This window comes from Vidua chalybeata, assembly GCF_026979565.1.
Source record: "Vidua chalybeata isolate OUT-0048 chromosome W unlocalized genomic scaffold, bVidCha1 merged haplotype SUPER_W_unloc_9, whole genome shotgun sequence".
Taxonomy (NCBI): Eukaryota; Metazoa; Chordata; class Aves; order Passeriformes; family Viduidae; genus Vidua; species Vidua chalybeata.
In genome coordinates this window covers 384,640-399,912 of record NW_026530344.1, presented here as the reverse complement: position 1 = coordinate 399,912, position 15,273 = coordinate 384,640, and the positions used below count along the sequence as shown (strand labels likewise).

The window sequence follows — 15,273 nt, the reverse complement described above, 5'->3', positions numbered from 1 at the left end:
TCTTTTAAGGATGGATCTTGCTGTCTGTGTAAGCCTCCAATTTTCATTTACTTTGAGAGCTCTGGATATTCAAAGAATGCTCTAACAGGCTGTAGGGGGTGATATCCTGTACAATGAAGCTAACGACAGAAAACCTACTGAATGATTGAGATTTTACTCCATGGTTGCAGAGAGCAGAAATTTTGATTCTTATTCACACTCCAAGTGTGCATAGTTCTTTCTCAAATGCGTACAGGAAGAAACACTGAGGCATTTCTAAGGATTTTATTCTGGAGGTTTTTTCTATTCAAAACACTGGTTGTTCAGTAATTTTTACTGTTTGCAATGTAGTTTACTAGTAAATCTACTTCTCTTATTTCATTAGTAGGAAGGAAGGTAAATTGGACTTTGAAAGTGGAATCCTGCAGTATATATGCAATCAAAATGCCACTCTGACATCACTAGGAGGTTTGCCTTCAAGAGGACTTCAGGATGAGGCCTTAAAGTAGAAAATATCTCTTAGCTCTGACCAAACTAGATATTTCTGTTGAACTTAAGGGAATCTATCAGAATTTTTCTGATTAGTCTTTTATACTGTCTTGAGTCATTTTCTAATGACATCTATTATCAGATTGAGATGGCGATTGAGACACTTCAAAAGTCTGATGGCCTTTCTACTCACAGAAGCTCTCTTCTCAACAGCCATGTAAGTTGTCTCTTCTTTCATGAAAGCTAATCTCTATCTTGTTCTGCATGCTTAGCCTGCATCTAAATGTTTAATTTATTACTATTTTTTACTTGTAATCTTTCCATTTTAGTTGCTTGCAATCTACATCTTATGTCACTATATTTTGTCAGGCTAAGTGTCATGACACACTGTAGAGTGCATTTCTTTTCTAGGTTCTGTATTGTGTTAACGCAACTTAACATATTTGTCTATTTTGCAGGTCCCAATGTAAATGTAAGATAATAACCAAATAAACCTTAGGTAGTCTGTGTTTGACATTCAAAAATAATTTTCTATAATTTGTGTACCTGATATAATAATTTAAGAGCAGGTAACGGGGGAAAGAAGTAGTGCACACAGTTTAGATAAAAAATATACTTTAGATTTCTTTTCAAATATTTCTATTATTCTGAATAAATTTAGTATAACAATTCTGTAGATCCATCTCATGAGATTTAAAAATTAAAACAATCTGTTAGCGTCTAATATGTTTTCTTCTTCTGCCTTTTGCTTTGTTCTGTCTTTACAAATCCTGTAGTTAGGATCAGTAATGAGTTGTATCCCTCAAGGGCCTGTACTAGGACCATTGACATTTAATAACTTCATCATTGGCTTAGATAGTGAGATAGAGTGGGTCTAAGTAGGGCCACTAAAATGATGAGAGGGCTGGAACACCTCTCCTATGAAGAAAGGCAGAGAGAGTTGAGGTTTTTCATCCTGAAGAAGGCTCCATGGAGACCTTATTGCAGCTTTTCTGTACTTAAAGGGGGCTTATGAGAAAGATGGAGAAAGACTTTTTACCAGGGCCTGTAGTAACAGCAAAAAGAGCAATGGTTTTAAACTGTAAGAGGATAGATTTAAACGGAACATAAGGAAGGAAGTTCTTTACAATGAGGGTGGTGAGACACTGGAACAATCAGGTTGCACAGAGAAGTTGTGGCTGCCCCGTCCCTGGAAGTGTTCATGGTCAGGTTAGATGGGCCTCTGTGCAACCTGATCCAGTTGAAAATGTCCCTAATCACTGAAGGGGAATTGGACTTGATGACCTTTAAAGGTCCCTTCCAACCCAAACTATTCTATGATTTTATGAAAATATCTTTCTAATAAGGAGATTTGCATCTGTCTGTTATGGTAGTCTTATTCTGATGTTTCTTAATGTTTTGAGGTATTTTCAAAACTACTGAAAGACAAATAGAGGATCTATTGTGGATTCTGTGGGGGAAAAAAAAGACCTCCAGGTGTCTTGCTGTAATAAATGTTCTTTCCTAGCCTCAGTCATTTTGGAAGAAATTAATGGAACCCAGATCAAACACTGGATATTTTCCCTTTCTTAGAAACTTTTATTGAATTATGAGTCAAATAAGGACAGAAAATATGGTTTTAGTCCTATCTTCTTCCCTAAGCTGGCATTTTGTTGCCTTAATTAATACCTTGTGGAATCCTCTGATTCCTTCCCCTCAGGGAAATCCCCAGAGTCCTTCCTTGGAGAGACTTACCATAGAGTCTTTCCCCACCTGGGCGGAGAGAAAGGTCTTCCTCATGGACTCTTGCTTAACAGTGATCCATCCCAGTTCCTTTCCCCATATGTCCCAACTTCCCCTGCTTTCTCCTTTCCCTGTTTCCTCATTGGTTGTGGTATCCCTGGTGGCTGGCCCCATCTTCCCTGAAAGCCAGTCCCCTTTGCCCTGCCCTTTGTACCGCCCCCATACCCTTCCCTACTTAAACCTTGTGCAGAGCACATGGTTTGTCTTTTGTCTCTGGTTCTCCTTTGATGTGCTCAAATAAACCTCGCTGGAACTGACCATATAAAAGGCCCTTCTGCCTCTCTTGACTGAGCTTGCCGTGGTGAGTGTGGGGTGTGTGGACTTGACTGCTTTGCCTGAATGCTGACCCAAGCAGCTTTTCCACAAGAGGGGCTTACTGGGGAATATAGGTAGCAGCAACCACCATCTAAACCCCACGCTGCTACAATACCTGTTTATTTTAATGGTTTAAAAAAAAATCCTTTATTTTATTTCCTTTCCTGATTTCTTTCTGTATGTGATTGAGTTGACTAATTTATAATCTAATGATTTTTAAATATTGGAGTTCCATTGAAGTTGTAGTCAATTTACCCATTCTGCATAAACCATTTCATACCATTCCAATGTTGTTAATATTATAAATCAACAAGTCAAAGTGGAAATATTTCAATTTTAGAATTAGATTTCTGTAAAAACAAAAATGTATTTAAGGCTGTTTGCAATAACATTATCATGTCTGCAGATTATTTACTTTTTTACATGGCATTCAGCTATTGACATTCTTCTTTGAAGGCTGTAACCTGCCAAATAATCATGTCAACCTTTTTTTATTGAAATATTTTCACCCTGGAGCAAATATCCTTACTTTGTACTTATCTCGGTTTTTGCTTTTCCATTGTTGGCTAATGCCAATCTGTGGTTGAAAGAATATCTGTCAAATACAGATCATTAGTAAAATGCACTGAAAAGAATCCTAATAAATTATAATTAATCTGGGAAAAATCTAATACTATATTTAAAAGTTAAATTGGAAATAATTTGAGGGTTTTGTCAGTAATTTTTTTCTTTGTGAGATAAAACAAATTGCTCATATTTCAAAAATTAATTGGTATCACTTAAATTATAAGTTTGAAGGCTATAATTAAGATATAGTGAAATGGTTTTGATAATACACTCATGTCAAGGTAAAAGTTTTAAGTATTTTTTCCTAGGCTTTGTTTCAGAATTGTAAATGCCCAAGTTAATAAAAAATTGTGAATGTTAGGACTGCATTTATACCTAAAAGTTGATATAAGGATGATGAACTACACTTGTTTATGTTTATTTAAAGTGCAACATGATCTACATCCATCTTACAAACAGCTAGATCATGCTTCTCCTACATCTTTACACAGAGTTCTTGTTTAGAAACCTAAGCATGATAGTTCTGGTAATGTTTTCTGTAAGAAAGTAAACATGAAGATGTTCTTTGAAAGGTCTTGAGTAAATGTTTTCCTAATTTTTTTTTCATTTTTCATGTATTGTGTTCAGTAAATTGCTCACAACTGACTTAAACAGAACTGTATGTCCAATATATTCATTATAATCTAATTTTTACTAATAGTTCTGCAATAAAGAAGGGTCAGAGTGGAAACTTATTTCAAGAGTAATGAGCACTAAAATATTGATATTCTTGTTCTGTAAATGACAAGTTATATGGAACATTACTGGAACAGAATTAGTTCAGTGATCTATTAGTAAGTAGCCCTGCAGAGTAGCATATTCAATGTCACATAATTATATATTTTACTGTACTTTAAACACATATCTTGGTCATATTAATTACTTTGGTGGTCTAAAGTGAAATGAATTAAACAATCGTATGAGGGTCCAGCATATTGGAGTAAAACTTTGTTCCAAATGCCAAAACCAAATCCATGGTTTGGGGATTTATTGGATTCTCAAACTAAGTCCAGACTTTTTGTAAGATTTGTGAACCTGGAAAATTTGGATGTTCATTCTGGCATAATTACTTTCTTAAGTAATTAGTAAATACAAGACAAAAGCAAAATTTGGAAATTCAAGTGGAAATTAAAGGGAAATTCCAAGGATATGAAACCATGGGGGAAGGAAGGGGTAAGCTAAGTAAAATTATAGTATCCTTAAAAATCTGAAACCTCATAAGTTAAATATAGAATCATAGGATCATTTAGGTTGGAAAAAACCTCTAAGATCATTGAGTCCAACTGATAACACTGCCAAGTTCACCACTAAACTATGTCCCTAAGTGCCACAGCTACATGTCTTTTAAACACATCCAGGGTTGCTGACTCAACCACTTCACTGGACAGCCTGTTCCAATGCTTGACAACCTTTTAATTGAAGAAATTTTTCCTATATTTCCATTTACTCTTGTCCTACTGCTTGCTACTTATGAGAAGAGACTGACATCTACATCACTACAAGCTCCTTTCAGGTAGTTGTAGAGAGAGTGATAAGGTCCCCTCTGAGCCTCCTTTTCTCCAGGCTAAACAACCCTAGTTTCCTCAGCTGCTCCTCATAGGATTTGTGCTCCAGATCCTTCACCAGCTTCATTGCTCTTCTTTGGACACACTCTAGCACCTCAGTGTCTTTCTTGTAATGAGTGGCCCAAAACTGAACACAGGATTAGAAGTTTGGCCTCATAGCTGCTGAGTACAGGGGGGCAATCACTCCCCTAGCCCTGCTGGCCAAAATATTGCTGATACAAGCCAGGATGCTATCAGCCTTTTTGACCATGTGAGCACGCACTGGCTTGTTCAGTCAGCTGTCAAACAGCATACCCAGATCCTTTTCTGACCAGCAGTTTTCCAGCCACTTTTACCCAAGCCTGTAGTGCTGCATGGGGTTGTTGTGACCCAAGTGCAGGACCATGCACTTCACCTTGTTTAGCCTCATACAAGCTTACAACCTCTGCAGAGCCTTCCTACCCTCCAGCAGATTAACACTCCCACCCAACTTGGTGTCATCTGCAAACTTACTGAGGGTGCACTCAATCCCCTTGTCCAGATCATTGATAAAGATCTTAATCAGAACTGGCCCCAATACTGAGCCCTGGGAAGCACCACTTGTGACCAGCCACCAAATTGATGTAATTCCATTCACCACCACTCTTTTGGCCCATCCATCCATCCATCCATCCATCCATCCATCCATCCATCCATCCATCCATCATTTTTACCCAGCAAACAGTATGCCTGTCCAAGCCATAAGCAGCCAGCTTCTTCAGGAGAATGCACTGGGAAACACTGTCAAAGGCCTTACTAACGTTCAAGTAGACAACATCCACAGCTTTTCCTTCATCCACTAAGTGTGTCACCTTGTCATAGAAGGAGACCAAGTTAGTCAAGTAGGACCTGCCTTTCCTAAACCAGTGCTGACTGGGCCTGATCCCCTGGGTGTCCTGTACATACCATGGGATGGCACTCAAGATGATCTGCTCCATGACGTTCCCTGGCACTGAAGTCAGACTGACAGGCCTGTAGTTCTCTAGATCCTCCTTCTGGCACTCCTTATAGGTTTGCTAACTTCTAGTCAAGTGGGACCTCCCCCATTAGTCAGGACTGCTGATAAATAAAAACTATAAAAATATTTCCATTTTATTTTTTTTGTTCTCTTATACTGGTAAATGTCATTAAAATGACCATTTTGCTTGAGTTTAGTGTGCATGACCTTGAGACTAGCTCAGTTGGTTAGAGCATGGTGCCAGTAACACCAAGGTTATGGGTTCAATTCCCTGTATGGGCCATTGACTTAAGAGTTGAACTTGATCCTCGTGGGTCCCTTCCAACTCAGAATATTCTGTGAATCTATGTTAGTTACTATTTGTTATATACAGAGGTACAGTCATGTATTAGAAGCTATCTGCCTAAATGCTTCCAAAATTGCTCACCAAAATTCTGCAATAGATTACACAGGAAAAAAAAAAGTTAATTCTGTTTCTCTTAGAAGCAAACAGGCTACAACAGAAAGGGATTTGGCCCATGATGCTTTATATCTATACAAGTTATTTTTCATGTCATCTAGATTGCTTTTTACCTTATATTTGATAGTTTCTTCTTTGTATTTGGAAGACAATAAACCCTATTCAGTTAAATGTAGTACTGGGTTTTTTTATTTGTATTTTTTTAATTCCACGTGAAGAGAAATATCATCCCAGAATTAAAAATTTATTAACTTAGTTCTATTAGGGTTTTTTTAAATGCAATTAATATAAATTACATTGGTTATTTTATTTCTTTGGAGTTTCAGCAATTTTTCTCAAAAGCACAAATAACTTCATAAAATGTTAATGTATGGTACTGAATCTGAAATATTTTTAGAAGTGAAGCTATCTGAGCTCACAGGTGCCATGAGTCTTGTTATTTCCTTGTAAACCTAAAAAAAAAATTCCAAACCTAAGGCATCATTCCATATCTAGCATTGAAAGAGATTTAAAGAGATTATATTTGCTCAAAGAACAAAGTCACTGTATTAAACAGGCCTTGAGTGGTCTAAAAAAGATCAGTTCTATGTTGTACAATTAAGTGGGGGTTTACAGTAGAGTAATACTGAATTTATATATGTTCACTCTTTCATATTTGACATAGCTCCAATGGCTTTTAGACAACTATGAAACTGCAGAAGGAGTGAGTCTCCCCAGAAGTACCCTTTACAACCATTACTTACGTCATTGTCAGGAGCACAAGTTAGATCCAGTCAATGCTGCCTCCTTTGGAAAACTCATACGGTCAATCTTCATGGGATTACGGACCAGAAGACTGGGTACCAGGTTTGTGTTAATAAAATCTTAAAGTTTAACAGAAAAATATCAATAATAATCGTGAACATGAAGCTCATATGTTAAAAACAAGCAAGGAAATAAGCAAATAAAAATATTTTAAGCCTTTCTGTTAAGGGAGTTGCCAAATTCAGCAGACTTCAGGACTCAGGACTCCTGGTCTGCTATAGCCAGATTCTGTGTACTCTTATGACCCAGATGTCTTCCATCTCAGTCCAATGGATGCAGCTACTGCTGTTTCCATTTGCAGCTCCAGATAGTAGCGAGACTGAACATGTGTTCCAAAGATGCAGACAAACACGCACATGACACTAACACAGTTAACCACAGAAGCTAACACAGGGCAATGCCTTTACTAGCACCCATATAGACACTCTCATAAACATGAACACAGATAGCCTAATTCTGTTCTTTCTTTCCAGTTGACCAGGACTGAAGTTGATTAGTGAAACATTCACAAACCCTCACTCACAAGCATACCTCATTTATGGAATTGTTTTATTCACCATGACTGCATAAGTAATTTAGTTGTTTTTTTTATTTACCTTATTCTATTTCAATGAAGCCCAACAGTAAAGTGCTGGAAAATATCGTTTGAGTGAACTGATTTTCAGAAGCTGGTGGAGTTATATCAGTTTTATACCAGAGTGAGAGGAAAGACAAGCCTAACTTCTATGTACTGTTTTCCAGTCAAGGCAAATGTTAACATACAATGTATATACTAAAGAAACAATGTTATTTTTGTTCTTTCATTAAGGGGGAACTCTAAATACCATTATTATGGGATTCGTGTCAAACCAGATTCTCCCCTTAATCGGCTACAAGATGACATGCAATATATGGCTATGAGACAGCAACCCATGCAGCAGAAACAGAGGTATACTGTTATATGAAACTACTTTTTCATATTTCTAGTTCTTGGAACCTTACCTGTCTGCATTTATGTGGCAAAGTTGAATCTCTAATGGAAATTGTTTAACTTCTCTTGGGAAAAATAAAGGTTTGTCAGTTCAGCAGTAGATATCACTGGAGTCTGATATCAGTAGACATATCTAAAAACTCATAAATTTGAAAAATTGATTTAAAAAAGTAAAATATGATTCAATTCTTCATAACAGACACTTCTTGGTGGTTTTGGGTTATTTTATCAAAAGATGGGAAAAAGTAATAGGAGCTTTGAATTTCAAATTCTGCTGTTGATTTTCATCTCTTTATTCAGCACATATCAAAAATGATAGAAGAACTTGTGATTAGGTTCAGCTTTGTGTTGATGTCCTCCTCCTGGCAAGAACTGATGCATCAAACCCCTGGACTTGAGCAGAGAAGACTTGGGCCACTGCTGGGCTCTGCTTAGAATAATCTCATGGGAGACAGTCCTACAGGGCAAAGGCGTCCAGAATAGCTGGTTTATTTTTCAAGGATCACCTTGAGGTTCAAGAATGGTCCTTCCCAACATACAGGAAGTCAAGCAAAGGTAGAAGGAGGACTGCATGGATGAACAAGAAATTCCTTATAAAGCTCAAACATATAAAGTATACAAGAGGTGGAAGCAATGTCAGGGAACCTAGGAGGAATATAGAGTCTGTCTATAGACTCTATATATAGACTATCTGACTGTGTAGGGATGATGTTAGGAAAGCCAAAGCCTACCTATGAAGGACAATAAGATTATTGGGAGTTGTCAGCATGTATTTACAAAGGGGAAATCATGCTTGACCAACCCAATAGTCTTCTAAAATGAGGTGAATGGCTCCATGGATGAAGAGAGAGCAGTGGATTATGTCTATATTGACTTTAGCAAGGCTTTCAAAACTGTCTTCCTGTCAGGGAGCAGCAAGGGCTGTCTTCTCCTTAAGGAATGGGGAGTTGGGAGTTGAGTACCATGGTATACACAGCAGAGACCTCACCAGCCTGGGCCTAGTCCTGCAGTATACAAGTGAAGTGAGCAGGGCAGATCTGGAGATGGTAGTCAGATTCAACCGAGAGTCCAGATCATCAGACAAATTTGTGGTGATGACACAGGTGCAAGGTCCAGCCAGGAAGTCAATCCACAAATCAGACTCAGGTCTGGTGAGGACAACCAGAGTCAGACACAGTCCACTGATCATTCGTTAGGTCCCTAGGGGCAAGACAGGTCCAAGGTCAAGACAGAAAGCAAATCCATAATTTGGGGTCCAGGTCAGTGGGATCCATACCAGTCACAGGTGTTGGTGTGGCTGAGATAGAAATCAGTAATCCTGCAACACAGGTATCTTATCAATGTGTATAAATACCTGATGGGAGGGAGTAAAGACAAAGCCAGGCTCTTCTCAGCAGTGCCCAGTAACAGGACAATAAGCAATGGGCACAAACTGAAAAAGACAAAATGTCATTTAGTTGAAAGGCACCTCTGGCAATTGTCTAGTTCACACACACACACCTGCAGCACAAAGCAGTGTCAGCTAGAGCAGGTTGCCCAAGCCCATGTATAGTTGGGTTTTGAATTTCTCTAAAGGTGGAGACTCCACAAACTCACTGGGCAAACTGTTTCAGTGCTCAACCAGCCCTAGAGTTAAAAGAATTTTCTTATGTTTAAGCAGAATTTCCTGCAATTCAATTGGTGCCCATTGCCTTTTGTCCTTTCACTGGATGCTAATGAAAATAGTGTGGATATGCTTTATATATTCCATCCCAACAGTATCTCTATAAAGTAGTTTTGAAGATCTTTGTTCATCCCCTAAATCAATTCAGGTGTGCAAAGATTTTGGTAAAATAAATTTCCAAATCCCAGGCATTCTAAATAGATGAAATGCAAAGAGTAGGGAGCTAGAATGACTGTGTGATATTTACAAGGTGAAAAAATGAGTAGTCTGTTTTCTGTGCAAAATCAGATATACTAATATACTTTTCAGAAAATAGGTGTTTATCCAACAGAAAAATAAGAAATTTACATTGAAAAAATTGGGAATCCATGAACCAACTTCTACCTACACGATGTTCTGTGCAAAAACTGCCAGTGTTGAAGGTTTTGACGTAAATTTTTTTATGGAAAAATAGAGATTTTAAAAGCAAGATCAGATGTCTGCCTAATATTTTTATCACAATGGACTATGGTTAACATAATAGTAATTTTAAACAAAAGTTTAAATATATATATAAAACACCAGCATTTCTTATTCTAACATGTTTAATATAATTTTGCTGTTCTCTAGCATGCAGAAATCTTTCCTTTTAGTTTTTATTTCTGTTTATATCCTTATTTTGCAGGGTTTAGGATACAGTTTGATCAGATTTTCTTCTGAAATGTGTATGGGGGAAAGCTTGACCCATATAGTTGCTTGTTTATTTTAATGGATATAAAGATTCTCATGTATGTACTAGACCGCAGAGGTTAATGTCTGGGGGGTGGGGGAGAGGATAAAAGAGCTACATGTAAGAAAAACAAACAAAAGCATGCATTAAGCTGCATTACTTTTTTTAAACACTATATTTCTGAACTAAGACTTCTGCCGCAGTTATGAATCATGCTTAGTATATATTTGAGAAGAAGAAATCTATCATGTTTTAACATGATATAAAGGGCTTAATACTATAGCTTGAGTCATTAGGAGCAATCTTTATTTACAGTTTTATGAATATTTATAATTTTATTTAAAAACTAAAAAAGTTTTAACTTACATGCAATAATTGTCTTTTAAAAAGATATTCAGAGCAAAGAGAATCTAAGAATCATGAATGTTTCCTTCTCCTTTCTTATAACTCAAGCTGGGAAATGTTATTTTTCTCCTTTAGAATCATCTGAAAATTGTGTTTGCTTTTTCTGTTAAGATGTATCAATTTTACCCCCTCTCCATCAATCACATAGAATCGGATAGACACTTCGATTCTTGACTTCTTGACAAAGTATAGGCTGAATTTATGCTAGAGATCACTTTTCCTCATTCTTAATTTGAAAGGTCATGCAACTTTCCTGCTTGTGTGACACTGCATTCCCAGAATTACAGGATATGATGAGTTGAACAGGACCGACAAGGATCATCGAGTCCAACTCCTGGCCCTGCACAGGACCATTCCCAAGAGCCATACCATGTGCCTGAGAGTATTGTCCAAATACTTGAACTCTGTAAGGCTTGGTGGTATGACCACTTCCTTGCTTCCTTGGGGAGCCTGTTCTAGTGCCCAACCACTCTCTGCGTGAGGAACCTTTTTCTCATATCCATCCTAAACCTCCCCTGACACAGCTTCAGGCCCTTCCCTTGGGTCCTGTCACTGGTCACCACAGAGATCAGTGCCTGCCCCTCCTCTTTCCCTCACAAGGAAGTTGGAGACTGTGATGAGGTCCATCCTCGGTCTCCTCTTATCCTGGCTGAACAGACCAAGTGACCTCAGCTGCTCCTCATATGGCTTCCCTTCAAGGCCCTTCACCATCTTTGCTGCCCTCCTCTGGATGCTCTCTAATAGCTTAATATCTTTCTTAGATTGCAGTGCCCAAAACTGCACACAGTATTTAAGGAAAGGCCGCACCAGTGCAGAGCAGAGTGAGACAAATCACCTCCTTTGACTGGCTGGCACTGTTGTGCCTAATACACCCCAGGACATGGTTGGCTCTCATGGCTGCCAGGGCACACAGCTGACTCATTATAAACTTTCCATCAACCAGGACCCCCAGGTCCCTTTCCACGGCACTGCTTTCCAGCATCTCATTCATCAGTCTGTCCGTACATCCAGGGTTGCCCCATCCCAGGTGCAGAATCTGGCACTTTCCCTTGTTGAACTTCATATGGTTGGTGATTACCCAGTCCTCTAATTTGTCGAGGTCTCTCTGCCTTCGAGGGAGTCGAGACCTCCTCCAGTTTTGTATCATCTGCAAACTTGTTTAGTATACCTTCCACTCCTGCATACAAGTCATTTATGTAGATGTTGAAGAGCACAGGGATGAGGATGGAACCCTGCAGAACCCCACTAGACACAGGTCACCAGTCTGATGTCATCCCATTCACTATAAGCCTTTGTGCCCGACCCATGAGCCAGTTGGTCACCCATTGCATGATGTGTTTATCCAGCTGTGGGCTGGACATTTTGTCCAGAAGGATCTTGTGGGAGACACTATCAAAAGCTGGGCTGAACTCCAAAAAAATTACATCAAGTGGCTTCCCTTGATCAGCTAGCTGGGTTACCTCATCATAAAAGGAAATTGGGTTTTACAAGTGGGACTTTCCTCTCATAAAGCCGTGCTGGCTGTGACCGATGACTGTTGTCTTTCAGGTGTTTTTCAATACCTCCCAGAATAATATTCTCCATAACTTTACTAGGCACCTAAGCGAGACTAACAGGCCTGTAGTTTCCTGTCTTGGTTTGAAAAGACAGGTGTCTGCTTAAGGAAGGTAGGAGCCTCCCCTGAAATGGAAAATGTAAACCTCCTCCCCCCGAATTGTTATAATTTTGAAATTAAAAGGCTCTCAGGCAAAGATATGGGAATAGGAATAACAGTTCTTTACTAGGAAAACTAAAAAATACAAATGCAATAATACAAACAAAAAAAAAAAAAACACTGACAGAATCAGAATATGACCTGACACCCTGTTGGTCAGGGTGGTGGTAGCAGTCCTATTAAATGGTGGCTGCCATCCTCCTGGAGTGACAGGTGTGGTTCTGTTGAAGCAGTGATCCTGTAGAAGGGTGTAGTCTTCCTCTGAAGGTCCAGTGGTAGTGTAGGTGGGCCTGGTCTTCCTCTGGGAGTCCAGCGGAGAAGACAGCTGCTCCTCTGGGAATTCAGTGGGAAAGGCTGCTCTGGTGTTCTAAAATCTCAGATTATATCTAGGTAGGAATGTTTGGCTCCTTCCTCTGGTCAGAGCATCTCACAATGGGATGATGTAATTTTATCAGTCATGCAGTGAAACTCAATGGCCCACTAACAGAAGATATCTCCTTGGAGGGAGGATTAGTTTGTGGAAGAGATAAAGAAAACTGCCCAATTAACAGAAGGTAACTGCCCCACCTCTAACAGATGGCAAATAGAATACACACTTATCTTACAACCCAGGACATTTCCGCGGACCTCCTTCTTGCGCTTCTTGAAAATCGGGACAACATTCACCAGCTTCCAGTCAGGTGGGACTTCTCCAGATTCCCAAACTGCTCAAAAATCCTTGAGAGGTTTTGCAGTGACAGCCAGCTCTTTGAGGAGCTCAATTCCAGTTGCACTTTGACCATACAGATTTTCTCCTAATAGTGGTGAGCAGCATCTCTGTATTCTTCACGTCCCCTGACCTTGCTTCCACTGGCCATACCCTTCTTTTTGGCCTTATTTCCAAGAGAAGATCCTTGTTCAGCCAAGCCAGTCTTCTGCCTTGCCTGCTTGACTTCCAGCATTTGGGGATCACCTGCTCCTGTGCTTTTAACAGGTGGTGTTTAAAAAGTGACCAGCACTGATAGACCCCAGCACCTGCAAAAACATTTTCCCAGGGGACCTTATTCACTAATTCCCTCAGCAACCTGAAGTCTGCTCTCCTCATGTCCAGAGTTGAGGTTTGATGGACCTTTTCTCCTGCCAACAGAGATTTAAAAATCGATCTCTTTGTGGTCGTTGTGGCCAAGACAGCTGCCAGTCTCCACTTTGCTCATGAGTTCCACTCTGTTGACAAGCAGTACTTCAAGGAGGGCATCTTTCGGAGTCAGTTCCCTTAGGACCTGCTCCATATAGTTGTCATCCAGATTTCTTAGGAATCTTCTTGTCCCGTTTGTACCAGATGTGTGATGGTCCCAGTTAATTTCTGCAAGTTGAAATCTCCCATAAGGACAAGGACAGTTAACTTGGAAGAATCCATTAGTTCCTCAAAGAATAATTCATTGGCATCACTGTCCTGGCTAGGAGGTCTATGGTAGACTCCCATGGTAACATCTGCATTATTTGTTTGTCCTTTGATTCTTAAGGTTTTGGTAGTGGGTAAGGTGCTGCCCTGTGCTGGACACAGCTGGTTCCAGCTGCCTTGTTAATGGACCCAATGCAGGCCAAAGCTGAGCCAATCAACAAAGCTGATGGTGCCTCTGTGAAAATGTACTTACGACAGGGCAAAACCCACCACACATGCAGAGGAGTAGGGGGGAAAAAAGAGTGAAAACCAGCAGTATGAACAGAGGTCAGAGAAGAAGGTGGGGGAGGAGGTGCTCTATGGTGCCAGAATCAGTATTCACATAGCAGCTTATTTAACATACCATGCTGGAGAAGTTCGATATTTTGTGAAGGAACTGCGGCCCATGGAGAATCCATGCCAGAGAAGTGTGAGAAGGAAGGAGTGGCAGAGAGATTTTCTTATGTACTGACCATAACATCCTTACACCCTTGAGCCCATTGCCTCACTGAAGGGGCTGCATGTAACCTGTGTCAATAGTAAGGGGAGGAAAAGATGAAGCTGGAATGAAGCCATGAGCCTGGGAAAGGAGGAAATGTATTTTAATATTTGTCTTTTTGCTTTCTGCTACCTGAATTAGTAATTACATTTTTAATTGATGATAAGTTTACTTAATTTTACCTAAATTGAGTCTGTTTTGCTGCAAGGATCATTTGTAAGCAAACTCCTGTCATTATCTTGGCCTACAATCTTTCTTGCTCCTGTTCTTCCTATTTTCTCCATCTGACCCACTGGGGCAGGGAGGGTGTGAGTGGCTGAGTGGGAATTTCACTGTTAGCCAAGGCTAAACCACCACAAATGTGAATATATCCAAAGACCTGCTAGAGGTATGCTTGTGTGCAGTGTTTGACATGGCCCTTAACTCAGGGTCTGAGATTTCAGAAATGAATTTCAGTTGAGTGGCAACAACCATTGAGCTAATTCAAAGTTTGCTGAGTCACAGCTGTGGTCAACATGAGCTATTGGAGTACTACTTTTGTATTCCAATAAGAAATTTAAAAATAGTAAATGTAAACTACAGATGGCTGTTTATAACAGTCCCATCTCCTAGTTGAGACAGTAGCTTGGACTCAACAGACACAGATCAAGCCATTTAAAGCACCTTTGTACTGGAATTGAAGAAATGCAGAGGTAAGGACTTGCCTCACTTATATAGGTAATAGCCCTGGCTTTCAACTGGAGCTGCTATATGGCTCAGACTTCCAAATGGAAGTCTGGTTTGTGTTTGACATACTGGTGCTAGATTGTTTATGGGAAGTGTCTTGGTTTGAAAGACAGGTATCTGCTAAGGAAAGCAGGAGCTCCCCTTGGAATGGAAAATATTATCCCCTCCCCTCCAAATTATTATAATTTTGA

The 15,273-nt window shown here is 39.5% G+C and overlaps 1 protein-coding gene across 1 annotated transcript in view; it reads left to right on the top strand.

The window, feature by feature from the left end:
• LOC128783025 (transcription factor RFX3-like) overlaps positions 1 to 15,273 on the top strand; it is a 197,015-nt gene that overhangs the window by 112,405 nt on the left and 69,337 nt on the right. The window contains exons 5-7 of the mRNA XM_053933599.1: positions 611 to 685; positions 6,837 to 7,018; positions 7,785 to 7,904. Coding sequence (XP_053789574.1) covers positions 611 to 685; positions 6,837 to 7,018; positions 7,785 to 7,904 — 377 coding nt within the window. The remainder of the gene's footprint in view (positions 1 to 610; positions 686 to 6,836; positions 7,019 to 7,784; positions 7,905 to 15,273) is intronic.